The following is a 19,507-nucleotide window of genomic DNA, read 5'->3' on the forward strand; positions in this document are numbered from 1 at the left end:
AGTGTGTACAGAAACAATGAGAAAGGCTAATGTGGGTGAGAATGATGTTCTTGACGTGGGAATTGTAAAAGAATGGATGCGAGCTTTGTTTTTCATATGAGTCACTCATCTCCCCAGTAGATGGCCTAATTGAGCTTCTAAATGTGATCTGAGCTGCAGTCACAAACTGCATCTTCATCCATTGATGAGCTATGGACAGTGGAACACAGTAAGTAGCAGCTGTAGGTGTTCGTGTAATTATCTGAGCTAATTCAGTGTTGTTTTTGTTATTGTTAACTAAACGCATGTACCTGACTGAAGAGGATTTATTTGTATCACCTGTGCAGGCATTTTTCTTACCGTATTTTTCGGGCTATAAGGTGCACTTAAAATCCTTAAATTTCCTCAAAAATCGGCAGTGCGCAAAACACGGTGACAGCAGAGTTTTCAGGTTTCCGGTGTTGAGGATTTTCATTTTTTTTTTTTTTAAATATTTTTCTTTGCTTATATCGGTAAATATATTGGTGCACAGGATTTATGAAGCCGGCATGCTTGATGCTGAAATCGCCCAACTGTTCAACTCAGACACTGAAGATGAGGAATTTGATGGATTTGTGGAAGATGAATGATTTAAAATGTGAGTGTATTTTTCTGTATTTGTTACAACTGAACAATATTCTGAGTTACTGTGAATGAGTTGAATAACGTTCGACTTACCTGAGCTTTTGCTTCACTCTACATATGTTTTATCATGCGCCTTATAACCCGGTGCCTTATGTGTGAAAATAGACCCGTTCACTGATAGTGCGCCTTATAATGCGGTGCGCCTTATGGTCCGAAAAATACGGTAAACTACTAAAGTAAAGCTGTTTTTACATAATACTCAAATTCCCCATGTAATCTAATTTGGTAGTGACCTATTTACAGCTCATTCACTACTACTGTTGACCTTTATTTGAATATAACTTCTGAGAATCCATGAATGTTACACGCTCATTTTCTAAAGCCTAGAAAATTACTTTATCTCCTAAGTAGGTGAAAAGGAGAAAAAGAGTCTGAAGCAGTTAAAAAAAAATTCAGTATAGAGTGCAGCCAAGTGTTGCCTTTAAAAACCGCAAACCATTTAACAATCCCAGAAATCTTTTGGCCCATAGATGTTCCTGACTAAAGTTAATTTGTGCTGCCATTATGTAAGTAAAGTCAGGTTCTTCGTGCTCAATCTTTTACATATTAACATTCAGTAAGTACAAAACTAGGACTGATTGAAGTATCAGTCACTATAAATCAATAACATTTTCATGAATATAATCAAGGTTATAGTAAGAACATTAATAATGGATTTATTCTGTTTGTTTGTTGAAAAGTTTTAATTAATTAAATATTAAAATATAGAATAGAATAGAATGCCTTTATTGTCATTATACAAGATGTACAATGATCTCATTGTACATCTTGTATAATGACAATAAAGGCATTCTATTCTATTCTCTATATACGTGAGTTTTAATTTGTATCATGTTTGCTACAATTGGCATTTTAATTTTTATCTATTTATTTTTTACAATTCATTGCTTTGCTGAAGTGGAGTCCCTTGTCATCTTATCCACTTTCCTTACTGTCTCCTGGTCATAATGCTTCTAGTACTGGTTCCTGTAATGCTCAGATTTCAGTGTGGCCTCATTGTTCTTTTAGAGCCCCACCCCCCCATACTAAGCCAGGAAACTGGCTGGGAGGCTCTCCACGTGGCTGGTTACTGAAAAGCTGCAGAGAATCAGGGGCCTACATCCAGATTCCCTAAACCTCTGCAGCTTGTAGAAGTGCTGCTCACGCTTTTAAAAAATTGTTTGCATGTTGTTATTGAAGGTAACAACATACATTAAGGTACTTATAAGTGCAAGCCCTCTCGATAGCCTAAGGTGCTGGTTGGCCTTCCTTACATTTATCCATAGAAAGTGCTCCCCACATCACTCATCACTGGCAACTTGGTAATTTCCTCCTCAAAATGGACTGGGCTGAAGGTGATGTTGACCAGTGTTTACTTCACAGTCCTGCTTGTTTCTGTAGGCAAATTACTGCACATAAAGGTGGCATAAGCACTATTCTCTCCAACAGGAGGCCACTGCTTGAAAATAGTTGAGCGTTACAGGCCTTATCTCAGAGTATCTACAGAGGAGATGGTTGAAGTGGTATATCAGAAGAGGTTGAAGGGTTGACACACAGTCGCAATCTCCTTCACTACTTTGTCTTTAATGAGCTCAGACTCCATCAAACTTCCTCAGGCCCTGCCTCAATTTCTCCTCTGTGAGGCCAGCTGGCTTAAACTGAACCTACATGTGGGACTAAATATACGCTAACAAGGAAAAAGAAAGCAAGCGTATACATAGCCCTGTGATAGACCGACCATGACCCTGAATCTACTAAGTGTTAACTTAGTATGGCAGAAGTGTTAAATGTATGTATCTATGGATGGATAAGTATATGCTATTGGACTGCAACTGGGGGTGAGACACACAGAGCCAGAGCCAGTGAGTTGGTGTGTAAGTGACTCAACAAGCAGTTTGGAAAGGACTGCCTCTCAGTCACGACTGAACAAGAGATCAGTACTTCGGTCTTGACTGAAATACACCTCCTGTTCTGGCACAGACACTGACTGAGAGGGTGACTGAATCAGACTGAATGTTTTCAATAACCATAATCAAACAGACTGCATCCCAAGAAAGAACCATTTTGCTTATCACAACTTTTTACATTTCACGTAAGAAAAAAAAATTATTCTTTTTGCAACCTTAAATAATTGGACTTAAAAAAGGTTTGTGTACTGCTGCTAAGAAAGCCATCTGGCATTAAATATTTTTACAACATAGAACATCATAGTATTGAGTACGCTGTAATTCATTTTAAATTCACGTATCCAGTTGTTAGTTTATGACTATTACCTGACTGCAGACACATAGAGATCCCTCTTGACCTTTCCAAACAACGGTGTTGTTGCTCCCAGCATCACTGCTCCTCTGGTGCCAGTAAATTACCAAATCTGTTGATAAGCCCCAAATTTAGAGCTCAGTTATGAAACAGCCACGCTCCTTGGTTCCACTTTGCATTAATCTCAGTCAGTTTCTGGCTAAGTAGGCCCTGTTAATTGGAGTGAGCACAGGTTTCATAATACATAGAGATGTTTTTTCTTCCTAATTCTTTAACTGTTATTTAAAAAAAATAAAACACACACAAGAGGCCACTGCTTGAAGACAATGAAATGTATAAAATTGTATAAAAACTATTTTATAACACTTCTAAACTGTTATATAAGACCTTATAGTAAAACAACAAACTAAATGAAGATAAATGCAATACAACAGCACTGCTTGTTAGCCCTAAATGCTCACATCTTGCAAACTCCACATCCTATTTCAAACACAAAATTTCAGTAAATAGTACTTTTCTAGTACAAAATAGATTTTGAGTTAAAAACAGGAAATTATGCAACTGTTTTCAGAGGCTGGGGACTTCCCATGGCCTGGGACATGTATCATGCTTTTTATTCTGTACGTGCTGGATTCAACATTTTATTTTTTCTAAACATTTCTCAGGCATACCTGCTCACTTTTCTAGCAAAAGCTGCAGCACGTAAACTTATTCATTTTCAAACAGACATCTAGACATATATTATAGTTCTGGAAAGATACTATGCAGAACTGGAACTTGAGCAGGGAGGGTACAGACTGAACTTTCGCAATATAAAAAGACTTGCGCATAGAGTTTCTCAGCTTGTTTTACTGCCCGTAATAACATACTTTTTCTCCCATAAGCTTTTGTGAGATTAAACCAAGTGCAATCACTGCAACTACTGTATGTGAACGGAATGCAGTGATAGCAGAGCAGAGAGTATGGGAGGACAATGAAACACTGGCTTTTGACCTCGAGTTTGATACAGAGGATGTGTGTCCCCGATGTGAAGAGGAATACTTTTCCAAAGTTTGCTCAGCTCTGAGTCAGCATTACATTAGGTCGTGGACCCACACAGATTCTAGACCACATAATCCTTTGACACATGCATTTAAATGTTAAATGTTAAACCTATATTCTAATTTTTTTTTAATTCTTAAAGAAACCAAAAGCAATTTTTCACTTCACAGTGTTTTAACTTTTAAAAGTTGAGAGAAAGATTGTGCAGCTTGAGTTTCCTATTAGTGTCCCATTACTTACAAATAACTAAACAAATACACCCTCTACACTCTTAAAAAATACTGCACTTTGTTTCTGCAGTATTTTAGTGATTAAAGTACCTGGGCTTCTACTACATGAAATCGGTAACTTACAGAAAGTTGAACTCAGATGAACTTCATTTAACAATGTAAAATTTTTTACCACTTGGCCATTTACTTATAGAAAGATGTGTGCAGTTTTATGGCAGTCTGTAGAACAGTGCACAGCAAAAAATGACTGGAAGCACAGAGGTGGCCTTGAATTCTGCTAAGTAAAGTACAATCTGGTCTAAAGTGCAAAAAAATGTTCACTCTGCTAAGTAAGTATTAGTTTTGGCAGGCCACCGGACTCTGTTAATCTGACATGCAGGAAAAGAGCCAACATTTAAAAGAACTCTAGTAGACTGAAGCACAGGCACCAAAAAGCAGTCATAAAAGGTTTTACACACAATGATTGTTCACAGTGAATTTTCAACAAGATACAAAATCAGCTCCTTCATTATGAACATAATGAAGGAGCTGATCACTTGTTTCTTGTCTAAGTGAAATGTAACTACCAAATAAATCTTTAGATATCAGCCACACACTGATACTAGACATCTTAGAAACAAGGGTGCAAGAGAAGGAGTCTTAAACTGAGGCTGATATCAGTGTGATCGCAGTAATTCTGATTGTACAGGTGACATTCATTATTTTACTTTAGTTAGATGTTAGATTCAACTCATCGTCATTGTGCGTACAAGGCACACAACAAAATGATCGTTCCAGATCACTCATCCAAAAATGAGCATCTGCGGTCATGCAGCCAGAGACCGGCGCTACTGTTAGGCAATGTGGCTTAAGTGTCTTGCCCAAGGACACAACGCAGCGCAGGGACAGGGGCTCGAACCAGCAACCCTCCGGCTGCAAGGCGAGTGCCCCTAGGGTAGGATTACTAAAGACTGGTATCCTTAGGATGCCAGTCTTTAGTAATCATCACTGAGGCTGATGGGGATGCCAGCAATGCTGGTGGCATGTGGAAAGGAGTGAGATTATTGCTGAAAAAATGAAAAAAAAAATGCACAGGTGCTGGGAGGATTTACTGAGTCACTAGGATTCACCCTCTTGAGATCATAAAACCTCACAAAATTTCATTCAGAATAAAGACTGTGATATCCTTGATACCCAGTCACACAGAAGTCTGGTTATTTTTGTCGATTATTAAGATTAAATATTAATTATCATCATAAATAGAAGTAAAATGATTTATAATGGAGACATTATTTGGAACACATGCTACAGTGTGTAGAGAAATATTAATGTTTTTTTTTGTAAAATATGTTGTCTTATTTTTGTTTTGAGCTTTTAAAAAGTGAAATTAATGCCAAAAAATTTCACTAGAATTGCAGGCTGGGAAACAAGTAAGAAATGATTCACATTTTCTCTCCTTTCATCTTGTAACCACAAGAACTTCCCAGTTGCAGAGGAAGTCTCGTCTTGGTTTCATCTTCACTCCCTGTGCTCAGCAACTCACCCACAGACTCTGTTCACCTCTTGTGCTCATACAGTGCTGCTCCAGATATGGGTCAGTGGAAACGGTACTCTAACGGAAACCTCACTGATAAACCTTGAATAACCTGGGACAGCTAAAGCTATTACACTGCCATCAGCTTTACATCTGTCCTTTACCACCTGGTACATCAGTGTCATTAAATGGTATTTAAAGTTAAATGTCTCAGCTCCTTAAAAGTGCTGGAGAAGCAGTTTATCTTGTCGTAGCATAAAATGGGTTGTAGGAGATGGAAAGTAGGTTTATAAGGTATAAACCTACGTTGAAGAGGTGGAATGTATTATACGCTGACACTTTGTAATGCCATTAAGTTTTCTTGCACTAAACTGCAGCCTCTGACAGAAACTCACAATGAACACATCAACTAGCAGTCCACGAACCAGTGCAAACCTGTTTTTGTAAACTGCTGCAGGAGGCCAAAATGCATTAATCTGGTTATGTGCGCTCAAGCGCTCAGCAAGAAGCTTCTGGGGGTTGAACACGATAAAATGATGAAAACACTAAACTGAATATAATGTAGATAGCTCAAAACACACAATATAGAATCATTCTTAGACTTATAGGCAATACTGGATTTATTTAAATTTAAAGTGTAATAATTCACACATCTCCTAGTAGGACAGCCAAACTGATACACATTTCACATTTCACCTGCAACCTTTGTGTAAGCTTTCTAATTTGAACTTTAAACTCCCTGTAGACACTGTGGGCTTTTGTTCACCTACACACGAACCACTGCTGTGTCATTTATGTATTACAATGACAAATCAATTCTATGCTGAAATTTCCCTGCAGCCCACACACAGAATCAGAATCAGGATGTATCTACAGTATGCACACGCATACATGTCATGGCCAGTGACCCGTAATGGATTTCTGGATCAAATCAATGCTGAAGTACAACACCTGTGTAGCTTTTGGTAACTGAACGTTGTTGATATCAGTGCGGCAGTCTTCTTCTTTACTGCCGTTGCTGGTGTGTTCAGATACTTCCTTGTGTAATAACACCAACGGTTTATCAGCAGAACAGCATAAAATTTACAACATTGACACATTATTGTGCACGTGAGTCCTGCATATGCATATAAAAAAAAAAAAACCGGGCCCCACGTGTACTAATGATCACTGATAGTAACAAACTGCAGTGTGATTTTTTGTTTTGTCATCATCTTCCAGAACCTGTTGCTCTATGACCAAACATTTTGTATTCTCTTGAAAAAAAGAGAAATCTAAAACAATAACTTTGTTTCACAAACACTTTCAGTTTCAGTTTGCAGCCACTTTTCTGATATCTGACCGCCCTTCCATGAAAAATGTATTTTTGCAGGATGTTTAAGGGTTTTCCCTTTATGGGAAAATTAATGGGACTTAAATCTGGGCTTTGACTGGGACATTTTCTGAACTTCCTTTTGTCTTTTTTTAATCTGAATTTATTTATTTCAATGGGACAGTACATATTAATGAATATCTTAATGTAAATATGCCCTAATGCGTTACACTACCAGGGCCGTACTTTACAGTCAGTGACTAGGCTTCATTTCCTCAGGGAAATTAGGCCCATCGTCACTGCCACCTCTCTGAACGCGCCCCTGCTTGAAGAACCGGCCGCTCAGGGCCAACACGTGCCGGAGTTGTGCCAAACACTCCCGTCTGTCTCCTCCTGTCCTTGTACCCTAGAGAAGGACTCGTAATGAAGGACTCGTTCGTTTCTTAGCATTTCCGCTAATGCAAATCAGACATTTCCTGCTGTGCGTGTTTCAAACTAAAAGCTTTTAAATGCTGGGCCAACCCGATGCTCTTATTCTGAAGGAGTTATCGGAAAGAAACGCAGACGAGTCTGCGGAGCTTCATGAAGCTGTTCATTTCTTTGGGCGCAGCGCGGGTGAAAGACACGGGCTGCACGTAAACGAAGCTGCTCACTGCAGAAACCACACCACCACAGAGGAAAAAACCAAGTTTAAAAAAAAAAAACTTTCTGTTGTTTGGTCTTCAACCAAAAGATATACACCTACAGCTTCTGACGAATCAATAAATGCATCTAAATGTCATTCTGCTCTTGCATGATTGAGGAAAACCAAAGGTTGTGTACGTGCATACGTGCGTGGATTCCTGCATGTTAATGATGTTTGTGTCTTTGTCTGTGTGTGGGGGTGGGGTGTGTGTATGCGAACGCGTCAGGCGTGCCGGGCCGCTGTAGTTTTTTTTTCTTCTGTCTGGTTGGAATCGTGCAGGGAACAGACACGGTTCAAGAAGAGGTGGAGCAAAAAATGTTCTAGGACTTACTGCCAAGGGCGACGTGTTCTTTCTTCAGGAGAGCCAATCTGTGTCTTATGGGGCGTTTCAGTGGGCTATGCGCTTGAAAACTGGAGCACATCTGTTTTCAATTGTCCTGAAATAAACTCTCTCCACTGCCCCACAATGCTGCATTTAAAAGAGAGTACAAAATTAGTATAAGTGCAGCTTACGCCTAAAAATAATTTCATGTATGCTTGTGCTAAAATGTCACAGTTAGTAAAACTAAAAGTTATGTGTACAGATGTCCTTAACTGCTGTTAATGTGCACATTTTAATCAATACAGACGAACTGTGTTTATTGTGAGGTTCACAACAAAGAAAGAAACCAAATGGTTCCTTTTTTGAGTCGACTGTAGCAAGCGATTTGCAGGAGATTGATGCATGTAAGCATCAGCTGCGTGTATATGAGACTGCGTGCATTTGCTTGTTTGCACGTGCATTTACTGTAAATGTGTATATCCGTCCGTGTAAATCTATGTATATTGACCCGTGCTTATTAATCAATCTTGCCCCTGTCACAGTGTAGATAGTCCGATTTTCTTTATCTCTTCTATCATATTTGTTTTGTGTAAGAACATCGAGGCTGATTGTTGACCCCAGAACGTCCTCATTGTAATCCTCTGACCTTTTTGGCTGAAGATGAGCAAACCTGTTTCACTGCTGCTGAAGACAACTGTGGAAAGATCTAGTCCCAAAAGTGAAGTTATCTGGGAATAACAACCTTAAATCAGCTCAAAAAAAGTAGGAGTACAAAATCTACAGCTCAGCGTGTTCACATGATTAGAATCTCCTGAAACACTCGTTTCTTAGTCTGAATGATCACGACTGAAAACTATTTTTATTAAAACTTTATACCAATCCTGTTATAAAGGAGAATGATAAATTAAAAAGCCTCAAATGATAGGTGCAGGCAGATGGATGCCATTACAATCGTCAGACCATTTATCATAAAAAAAATACTTATGTAACATAAACCCAGTAACCTTGCTCTAAATATGTATTTTTTTTTTACAGTCCGCCTTCCTCTATAGCCTCATCCTTCCTACATTGATGCCAAGCCATTCCCTAGTTCCCCTGACATGTTTTTCAAGGGAAACCTGAGAGGGCCGGCTGCAAGAGAAAGACGAAAAAGTGAGAATGAGAAGTACTAAGACGGAGTAGTGGAAGTATCCAGACTTTAGCCAAGGTTAAATACTCCATGCTATAAATTATAATTATATATTTCTAATTGCACCCTGAAAACCAACAGCAAATTTTCAGGCAGCTGAAAAACCTGGATTCAGTAGAAAATACAGAACTTCTGAAGCTCACAAGTCAAAGTTTTAAACCTGCTTTGGTTAACCTAAAAACCCAAGTGTTAAAAAAATATTGAGATTTGTGCAATACTATTTCTTGGCTCAATGCAGATATCTCAAGAAAATAAGTAACGTGTCCACAAAATGAGGTTTACTCCAAGTCTTGTTCTCTGTCATATTACAGGCATTTACATGTAAGCAGCTTTTCAGTATCTATACTTTGTTATAAATTATCAGTATTAATGTCCTGGATCACACTGCACTAGTTCTTTAAAATCTTCATCTGGGAAGCTGTCATTAAGTGTGGCTGTAAGATGAATGTAGTGGACTAAAAAGTGCAACATTTACATCTGAAATGTAGTCGAGTTAGGGCAAAAGATACCAGAGTATTCATATGAATGGAAATTAATTCACTTGGCTTTACTTTTTTAATTCACTCGTCTTACTGCTGATGTCATGAGGAGAAAGGCAAAAGAATAAAAAAAGGGAGGGCAAGGCATGAGAAAAAAATCAGACAGACAGAGAGACAGACAGAGAGACAGACAGGTCTTTGTCTTCCACCACTCATCCAAATCACTGCTTTGACACATTATTTAGCTGCTCTCCTGCTGAACTTAATGATAGAGCTCCAGAGTAGGTCAAGCTAATATATGACTAGCTTTGGCTTTCAAGCCCTGTTGTGTAATTCCTGCATGGATACGTGCAGCCCGTGAAAGCTGTGTGACGAGGGAAAGGGAGGGTTAATGTTCACTGGAGCTTAGCTCAGCAGTTGCTCTCCCCTTATAAAAAAGGGGAATGGCAGAGAGTCAGAGTTTGAGCGCTTCCTCAGCAGTGAGACTACACGATCTACTCCTAACTTCTTCTTTTTACAGATTTCCATCTGTGCATCTGTCTTCAGTCAGCCATGGGAGTTGCATATAGTGTTGGAGAGTAAGTAAAACAAATCCTCAAGATATCTATGAGCAGTGTTATGCTGGATGCTGATTATGGTGGTGCTATCTGTATTTGAATCAGACAGAGCTTTTGCAACTAATTCAAAGAAGTAAATGTGCATTTGCAGCTGGAAAAGCTGGAATTTTGCATGCAGGTCAGATTTCAAGTGCATGAAAAATGAATGGACCTTTTGAAAAGTTATATGGAGAAAAAAGTGTTCATGTGTTGGATGTATTCATTGTGATATGATAAGTGTAACAAAAGCAAGCAGTTTGAGTCATTTCTCTGATAAAGAGGTTGCTGGGGTGCAGCAAAGAGTTTGTGATTGTGTGAATGTGACAGTGAAGCAAAGAGGGATGGAAAAGAGAACTGATTTCAGCACTAAACTGCCCAAAGTCATATCTCATTGAAACTGCAGAAGGCAGCAGATTTCAGCATGAATAGTCCTGAATAGGGGTTTCTCATACTCACACGTGTTCCTGGATGAACTCCAAGATAATTATTGTTTAAAGCATTAAAACAAGTTTGACACTCGTGCAGTTCGTGCCCAGGCACATCTCAGATTGCAGAGGCATTTGTTCAGTTGTTAATTTATTTTTACTTTCACAGCAAATGGAGACAAGTTTTGCTGTTGTATGTGTGTGCTGTTTATTTAAGGTGTAAAAGATCAAATGAATAAACTTATCTGTAGTCACACAGGCACAATTTACTGCGGTGCACGTTGGTAATTAAAAATGCATCCCCATTTTGTCCCTTTTCCCATACAGGGTTGACCACCTCTACACCTTCTTTGTGCAGTGGTCACCAGACGTTTGCCACAAAAGCAACAAAAAGCAGTGGAAACCACATTATGTCATTAAAGACAAAAATCAGAACCATATTCTGGTTGTGGAGAAGGACATCGCAGCGATCAACAAGCTCCTCAGCAAGCCTGTCAACACTTCTGCTAAAAACTGGGAGGTAAGATTCACACAAAAACACACGTCAGTATATGTCAAACAAAGACCCAAGTTTGAGCCGACACACTGGACGTCTCTGAGAAGTCAGCGTAATGTTTTTCTGTGCAGGAATGAAAGTAAATAACTGTATTTTGGAATCATAATCAGAAAAATAATAATGTTCATAATAATGTAATGTTAATTTAGTGCAGCCGTGGTATTAACCTTACTTTGAGTGCTGTTCTAATAAATGTGTTTAGCACTGTATGTAGAAATCCCTCCTTACAGTAAGTGCAATCAGAGTGCTCAGCAGTTCTAATGGAGGTTGTGGGAATGCCCTCTGTCTATATATGGACATACTGTTTTACACCTCATAACCAGGTTTCCTTTTCCTGTTTCATGAGAAAAGAAACCGTTCACTGTCAGAGCCAACCAATGAGCACACATCAACTCAAATTTCTGACCAATAACACTTCAGTCACAGAAAGAGAAAGTAACCCAGTGTACATAAGAGGTGCTGGATAGTAGTTTGGTTAGCAGACATGTGGTACAGCAGAGAGCAACGCTTGACAGAGAAATCAGGAACTATGAAGATGCTACCAGAAAATATTAAAGTGTTTTATTTTGCCAGTGACTGTATGGAGCCTTATGTTGAGGTAAGATTGTAAGGAGGTGTAGTGAGATACTGTGGAGTTTGAATGTTTAATTGTGAGCCAGCCATCTACATTTTCTAGCTTTGTTGCCATCCAGCAGTTCAGTTATTGTGCTGCATGTGTATAATGTGTATATATATGTATTGGATGACACTTAATCCATCTTGTGTTTTTTTTGCTTGCCTTCTGCAGATCATCACAGTGAAAGAGTCAAAACGCCGCCAGAGTCTGTGCAGCTCTGAGGACTCTGAGGCAGAAGAGTCCAGGTACCACAATGTTCTCCCTGAGCTCAGTGATCACAGTCATCTGCTAGATGATCACCACCTAGAAAAAGTTAGTAACACTGAAAAATGTTACATTAAACTATGTGGACAGTTTTGTGTAGCTCACAGACATCAACAAAGGTTTTTCTCCTGAAGAACTGAGAAAATGATCATTAGTTTTGTCAGGACATCATTTAATGAGCAACTCATTTTTCAAACAGCTTTCTGCTCACATGCCAGCAAGGACCCATGGTTATCCATGGCAGCTGGTCTACAGCACAGCCATCCATGGGAGCAGCCTGAAGACCCTGTACAGGAATATGGCAGATCTGGACAGCCCTGTGCTGCTGGTGGTCAAAGACATGCACAAGAAGGTTTGTTTCCTGGTCTTTATTCTCCAGGACTTTTCTAGACCAAGAAAAGTCAAACTGATTCCTCCATCACCAGTGTCTCCTCTAACAAGCTGGTGTCTTGGTATTTTCAGGTGTTTGGGGCTTTTTCCTCTGATCCATTCAGAGTCAGTAAATACTGCTACGGTACCGGAGAAACCTTCTTGTTCAGCTTCAATCCCGACTTCCATGTAAGAGATGAATTATTTACTTTTTTACTTTTTTATGAAATAATTTCACTTCTTTTTGAAATGCCCACAGAGTTTAATAATAGTTTTTGATGTTTTTCTTATCTAGGTGTACAAGTGGAGTGGGGAGAACTCGTACTTTGTGAGTGGAAACTGGGAATCTTTGCAGCTCGGTGGAGGAGGGTAAGTTATGCAGTTATTTATTGATTGTACTATAAAATTAATTCAAATACATAAAATGTAGGTGCTGTTGTTGTAAAGTAAAAAAAGCAAAACTATTAAAAAGACATTTTCAGATTTGACATTAAAATGCTCTTTTTTTTCTTGGTCTTCAGGAATGGCTTTGCTCTGTGGCTGGATGCTGATCTGTACCGCGGTTCAAGCTTTTCCAGTCTTACTTTTCACAATGCACCTCTCTCCACAAACGAGGACTTTATTGTGCAAGACCTGGAGGTCTGGACTGTGCAGAACTGTGAACATCTGAAAAGCTGAGTTAAAAACACAGCAGAACCTGCTGTTCTGTCTGGACTTCTCAGACTTCAAGGCGTGTGTGCAGTTTAGCCACTACTGTATGTATCCTGATGGAGCATCTGCTGTCATCCCTGCGCCTGGGTTAGATTTCCTCATGTACAGTATGAAGCCTGCTGAAATGGTTCTCAGGCTCTCTGTATTGTTGAGCTGTGCCCGTTGAAGCCGAGTGCCTCCATGAAAGTTCAGGGCCGTGCCACTTCAACCACTGGCTGCTCACCAGTCAGTAACTGGCACCTGAAGCTTGAAGACCTCAAGGCCTCCTTTCATTAAGGAGAGCAAGGCCCACAAAAACAGCATCAGATGAAAAGTCTGCAGCCACTGTAACAACATTCAGGGTTTAAGAAAAAGACTGTTTTTATATTAACATCAAGGCGTATTTATGAAAAGATGATCTTAAAAGTGTTTTTTTTACAGTTTGCATCTGTGTTTAACTGTGAATGTGTCACATTAAATTAACTATTTAATGGAAAAATCACTGTAACATGATAGGACCAAAAACAGCCTATTTAATGTTCTCCATTTAAACTATGGCATTGAGGACCAAAGTAGTAAAGTTGAAAATAATGTAAGAACAACTTCGCACTACAACAGCTGATTGTCTGCCGGATGTGCTGCTCGAGGAGGAAGACACTGTAAAATGAAAGGAGACTTCTGTTCTTTGTAAAAGATTCACCAGCCTGCCTGTTTGGAAAGAAAGATAGAGTAAAATGTCAAATACTGCGCAGAGTTGTTTATTATCTGTGTATTTAAATACATTTTTAAGGAAATGGTAACATTTTGTAAATGTCTTCCAGGCAGTGCTGGCACTGCCACCTGTTTTTCTTGTGAAATCACATTAAAAGTTTCTGAATTTCCTGTTGAAATGACGTTTTCTCTATAAGAACATTAACCACGTCACCAATGTAGTAAGTGTTTATGTTTATCAAGATAAGATTTGGGTGATTTCCTTATTCTAACGTCAATCCGTGTTTTTATGCAATGCAATGAGAGGCTAAAAACAAAGAAATGGGGGTGGCATGAAGAAGAAGAAGAAGAAAGAGCTTTATTTGTCACATACATATACATGCAGTGAGATTCCTTCTCTGCATTTAACCCATCACACACATGGAGTATGTAGTACACACAGCACAGCATGGAGCAGCGGGCAGCCAAAGGGCACCCGGGGAGCAACCTGGGGGGGAGTATGTTTAATAAATGTAATCCAAACTTACAGTCTCCGAGAAATTAAACACTTCAGTTATTTAAAGAAAGGTCATCAGTCCAAAACATTTTGTCATGTTTCAATGATCTGCATGCATTAGCAGCAAACAATCAAACTCAAAACACTGAGAAACAAACAAACAAAAAAACAAACATTAGCTGGTCTGTATAAAAATAACTTTACCTACTTTACATATAAATCTCAGTTTCTGCTTGTGGATCATATCATACACATTTGTAACCTTTTTGAGACCAAATTCCCTCAATAAGAAAAAAAAAATAAGGTTAGCTGTCATGTATGTCTGTGGGGCTTATAGCCTTGTTTCCAGCAACACCAAAGTAGTTTCAGGCAACAGAGGAACAAAAGAAAGATTGTGGTTTGACTGTGGAAAGGAAAAAGGTGCAAGCCCACAGTGGATACATGACACAGGAGGAGGAGGCTGTTTTTCAGATGTGTCAGTCAAAGTAAAAGAAAGGTTGCATTACTGTTATTACTGCAACATGAGCTAAACAGCTCAATTATTACGGCTATTTTCTTTACTGATTTGTAGTGTTGACTTGTTGCAATCCAACAGAATTTTGAGTTCAAGTATTGAAAACAATGAAATAATAATGACGGCACTTATGTATTCATCAAACTCACTGATAAGCTTCAGGTAAGGACTATTATATTAGGAGAGATGGGCACATAAATAATTAAATAAATTAACTGATGAAAATTTTGGAAGATTCTTCTTAAACAGTCAAACCGGGCTTGTGCACTTTGTTCAGCTGTCAATTTGTCTTTAAATTTATGGGAAAGAGAGCAGATAACCTACATTTTTGTTTAGTACTGCTGCAATTAATTCTTTTATGTTAACCAGCTATTGCAGTTCAGTCATTATGTTTTTAGAAGATGGCACATCGCACGTCGTGGTGTAAACAGAAAATGACCCAAAGCATAAAATCAACCGAAGAGCTTCTTAAGGCAAAGACATGGAGTATTCTTCAATAGCTGAGCCAGTTACCTGATCTCAGCTTAGTAGAGAATGCTTGAGTACAGAAACTGGATGCAGAGAGACCCACAAACAAACAGCAACTGCAGGTGGCTGCAGTTAAAGGCTGGGCAGAGCATCCTTAGGGAGGAAACACAGCATTTGTGTCATGGTCCCTGGGTTTTGAACCCTGGTTTTTTTTTTTTTTTGTGAAGTTGATGTCTCCTTGCATTTTGTGAACAACCTGTGTTTGAGTTTTGCTTCTTTGTAACCTTGCTTGTAATACTTTTTCCTTATTATCTCACTTGCGATCTTGTATATTTAGTTCTTCATTCATGTTTCACTGTTTGTCCTTGTTAGCATTTAGTTTATTTCCTATGTTTTGAAGTTTAGAAATTATGTCTATTGTCTGTGGCACTTTACAGATTTAATAGACTATATTCCTCCGTGTCTCAGTTCTTCTTAGATTTAATTACTGGTGAGTTTGTTTCTTTTGTGTTGTTTGGTGTCCCAGTCTCTTCTGCTTTTGTCCTTTGTCTTTCCAGGTTCCCTTGTTTAGTCCTTCTGTTCTCCCCTATGTTAAATGAACCCTTGTTTCTTGTTTCCTGTTAACTGTTTTTTTTTTACTTCCCTCGCTTCATTATGCCTGGTTTCCAGCCGTTGTGTCCCATCTGTTGTCTCTCCTCTCTTTATCCTCTGAGTGTTTCTCAGTGTGCGTTCTTGTGTGTACTTGTGGATTTGTGCAACGTCATCAGGCGCAGTGCAATCACTGTTCCAATTCAAAGTACGCCTCAAGCAAGTGCGCTCAAAATGCCTGGATGTGTTTTTGCTACTCCCCTTCTATTGAGGGTGCATCAGGGTGCGCCTCTCCAGCTGTCAGCTGGCCAGGCGGCCGAGGCTCACTATACCCCGAGAGAACACCTGACTCTCGGCACATGGTTTTCGAACCTACACCGGCTTTCGCCACTCAGTGCAAGTTAAACCCAGATTCACGCAGATGATATCTAACGGTTGATGTTTGGTATATTTCAGTGTTTCATTTGTTACTGAGATTGACGTTAATAACTGGATAGTTTTATTTAACTTTAATGTTTTTCTGGAGAGCTGTCAGTATATAGCTACAGCAAAAATAATGGGATTGGAGACACTGTTCCAATACTTTTGGAGGGGAGTGTAAGATCACTCCAATGTAAATTAATGAAAAAAAAAATCAGTCCGGTCTTCACTGCTGCCTTTCCTAATGATTTTGCATTGATGGTCTTTTTATAGCAGAGCATTTTGCTAAAATGCTTAAAACACTTTTCTGAATAATCAGTTTAAAAAGAAACTTGTAATTAGGTGTATTGGGGGCAATTTTCATTGTAAATATTAATCAGTGAAATTAAGTAGAAAAGGCAGTAAAAGCAAAACTGAAGCTGAACTGTGATGTGTCCAGGTACACTGATGTTCCAGTTGTAGAATAATTGCGCTATCTTCCATCCTCGGAAAGTCCAGACTCCCGATTGAACTGTTAGAAAACATACATACTTGAGTATTGAGAAACGGCCATTGTCTCTTTCTCCTGTTGTTCTCTGTCGCATCGTCCCTCATTACACAGCGCTGTATTCTGCCCGAGTTCTGTGTTCTCTCGTGTGTTGTGTTCTGTTTTTGGAAAAGTCTTCAGCATTAAAGCTGCCTTTTCATGTCCCATCTCTCAAGTCCTGCATTCTGGAGCCACTGCCTGCCTGCTTCACAGCACTATGTGACAATTTGGCGATGCTCATGAGTTCCAGATTTTAGGCAGTCATCGAATGCAAAGGATTTGTATTCAGCACGACTTTAGTTTGTACAATTACTTTTAAGCATCTGAAAAATGGTACACAGGTACAATATACTCCACAATGCTTACAGCAAAGAAGTAAAAACTGCATTTTGTCCCTGTATTGGAATACAGGGTTGACCACCTCTACATTTTCTTTTTGCAGTGGTCACCAGATATCTGCCACAACAGCAACAAGAAGGAGTGGAAACCACATTATATCATTATAGACAAAAATCAGAACCACACACTTGTTGTGAAGAACTGGGAAAATTGGAAAGTAAGATTTGCAAAAACATACACAACTATATGTAAATAAGATTAAACAAGCACCCTCCAGGGCTCACTTTTATATTCTCTGACACTCAGGCCTTCTTACTTAGAAAGCCCTAGTTGTAATTTATGGTAAATAAAATGAAATCTTGGCAGTTATCCCTGAGGCTGTGGGAATGCCCTCTGTCTATATATGGACATCCTCTCTCCCTCTATATCCAGGAGCCAGTCTTTACTTTCCTGTTTATTGAGAAAAGAAACCGTTCACTGTCAGAGCTGACCAATGAGCACACATTTACTCAAATTTCCGACCAATAACACTTCAGACACAGAAAGAGAAAGTAACCCAGCATATACAAGAAGTGCTGGATGGCAGTTTGGTTAGCAGACATGTGGAACAGCAGAGAGCTGCGCTTGACAGAGAAATTAGGAGCTATGAAGATACTACCAGAAAATATTAAAGTGCTTTATTTTGCCAGTGACTGTATAGAGCCTTATGTTGAGGTAATATTAATCTGCTAAATATATTCATGTTAGGAAGTGTAGTGAGATACTGTGGAGTTTTAATGTTTTCTCTATCATGAGCGTTCCATCTACCCCTTATCCATCTTGTGTTTTTTTTGCTTGCCTTCTGCAGATCATCACAGTGAAAGAGTCAAAACGCTGCCAGAGTCTGTGCAGCTCAGAGGACTCTGAGCCAGAAGAGTCCAGGTACCACGATGTTCTCCCTGAGCTCAGTGACCACAGTCATCTGCTAGATGATCACCACCTAGAAAAAGTTAGTAACACTCTGAAAAATGTTACATTAAACTATGTGGACAGTTTTGTGTAGCTCACAGACATCAACAAAGGTTTTTCTCCTGAAGAACTGAGAAAATGATCATTAGTTTTGTCAGGACATCATTTAATGAGCAACTCATTTTTCAAACAGCTTTCTGCTCACATGCCAGCAAGGACCTATGGTTATCCATGGCAGCTGGTCTACAGCACAGCCATCCATGGGAGCAGCCTGAAGACCCTGTACAGGAATATGGCAGATCTGGACAGCCCTGTGCTGCTGGTGGTCAAAGACATGCACAAGAAGGTTTGTGTCCTGGTCTTTATTCTCCAGGACTTTTCTAGACCAAGAAAAGTCAAACTGATTCCTCCATCACCAGTGTCTCCTCTAACAAGCTGGTGTCTTGGTATTTTCAGGTGTTTGGGGCTTTTTCCTCTGATCCATTCAGAGTCAGTAAATACTGCTACGGTACCGGAGAAACCTTCTTGTTCAGCTTCAATCCCGACTTCCATGTAAGAGATGAATTATTTACTTTTTTACTTTTTTATGAAATAATTTCACTTCTTTTTGAAAAGCCCACAGAGTTTAATAATAGTTTTTGATGTTTTTCTTATCTAGGTGTACAAGTGGAGTGGGGAGAACTCGTACTTTGTGAGTGGAAACTGGGAATCTTTGCAGCTCGGTGGAGGAGGGTAAGTTATGCAGTTATTTATTGATTGTACTATAAAATTAATTCAAATACGTAAAATGCAGCAGCCGTTGTAACGTAATAAAAAGCAAGACTATAAAATAATAACTTCAACAGCTACATGTGCAATAGTTTACTTTCCAATATGAGTTATCTGTGAGGAAGTTTTAATACATTTGATATTAAAGTGCTAATTTTTTTTTGGTCTTCAGGAATGGCTTTGCTCTGTGGCTGGATGCTGATCTGTACCGCGGTTCAAGCTTTTCCAGTCCTACTTTTCACAATGCACCTCTCTCCACAAACGAGGACTTTATTGTGCAAGACCTGGAGGTCTGGACTGTGCAGAACTGTGAACATCTGAAAAGCTGAGTTAAAAACACAGCAGAACCTGCTGTTCTGTCTGGACTTCTCAAACATCAAGGCTTGTGTGCAGTTTAGCCACTACTGTATGTATCCTGATGGAGCATCTGCTGTCATCCCTGCGCCTGGGTTAGATTTCCTCATGTACAGTATGAAGCCTGCTGAAATGGTTCTCAGGCTCTCTGTATTGTTGAGCTGTGCCCGTTGAAGCTTGAAGACCT

The 19,507-nt window shown here is 39.2% G+C and overlaps 2 protein-coding genes across 3 annotated transcripts; both read left to right on the forward strand.

The window, feature by feature from the left end:
* Positions 1-10,116: 10,116 nt before the first annotated feature.
* On the forward strand, positions 10,117-14,078 carry LOC115794682 (nuclear receptor coactivator 7-like). 2 transcript variants are annotated; one of them, XM_030750305.1, is made up of 7 exons: positions 10,117-10,250; positions 11,021-11,213; positions 12,037-12,177; positions 12,329-12,481; positions 12,592-12,687; positions 12,794-12,867; positions 13,020-14,078. In XM_030750305.1, exons 1-7 carry the CDS (start codon positions 10,225-10,227, stop codon positions 13,174-13,176), a joined length of 840 nt encoding a protein of 279 aa, XP_030606165.1. In that variant the 5' UTR covers positions 10,117-10,224; the 3' UTR covers positions 13,177-14,078. The 2 variants fall into 2 exon arrangements, with proteins under 2 accessions (XP_030606165.1, XP_030606166.1); XM_030750306.1 differs by lacking the exons at positions 10,117-10,250; positions 11,021-11,213 and adding an exon at positions 11,250-11,847.
* A 3,779-nt stretch (positions 14,079-17,857) lies between these two features.
* Positions 17,858-19,422, forward strand: LOC115794683 (nuclear receptor coactivator 7-like). The gene is made up of 6 exons (XM_030750307.1): positions 17,858-17,964; positions 18,098-18,238; positions 18,392-18,544; positions 18,655-18,750; positions 18,857-18,930; positions 19,139-19,422. Exons 1-6 carry the CDS (start codon positions 17,896-17,898, stop codon positions 19,293-19,295), a joined length of 690 nt encoding a protein of 229 aa, XP_030606167.1. The 5' UTR covers positions 17,858-17,895; the 3' UTR covers positions 19,296-19,422.
* Positions 19,423-19,507: the final 85 nt, after the last annotated feature.

This window comes from Archocentrus centrarchus, chromosome 16 (genome assembly GCF_007364275.1).
Source record: "Archocentrus centrarchus isolate MPI-CPG fArcCen1 chromosome 16, fArcCen1, whole genome shotgun sequence".
Lineage (NCBI taxonomy): Eukaryota > Metazoa > Chordata > Actinopteri > Cichliformes > Cichlidae > Archocentrus > Archocentrus centrarchus.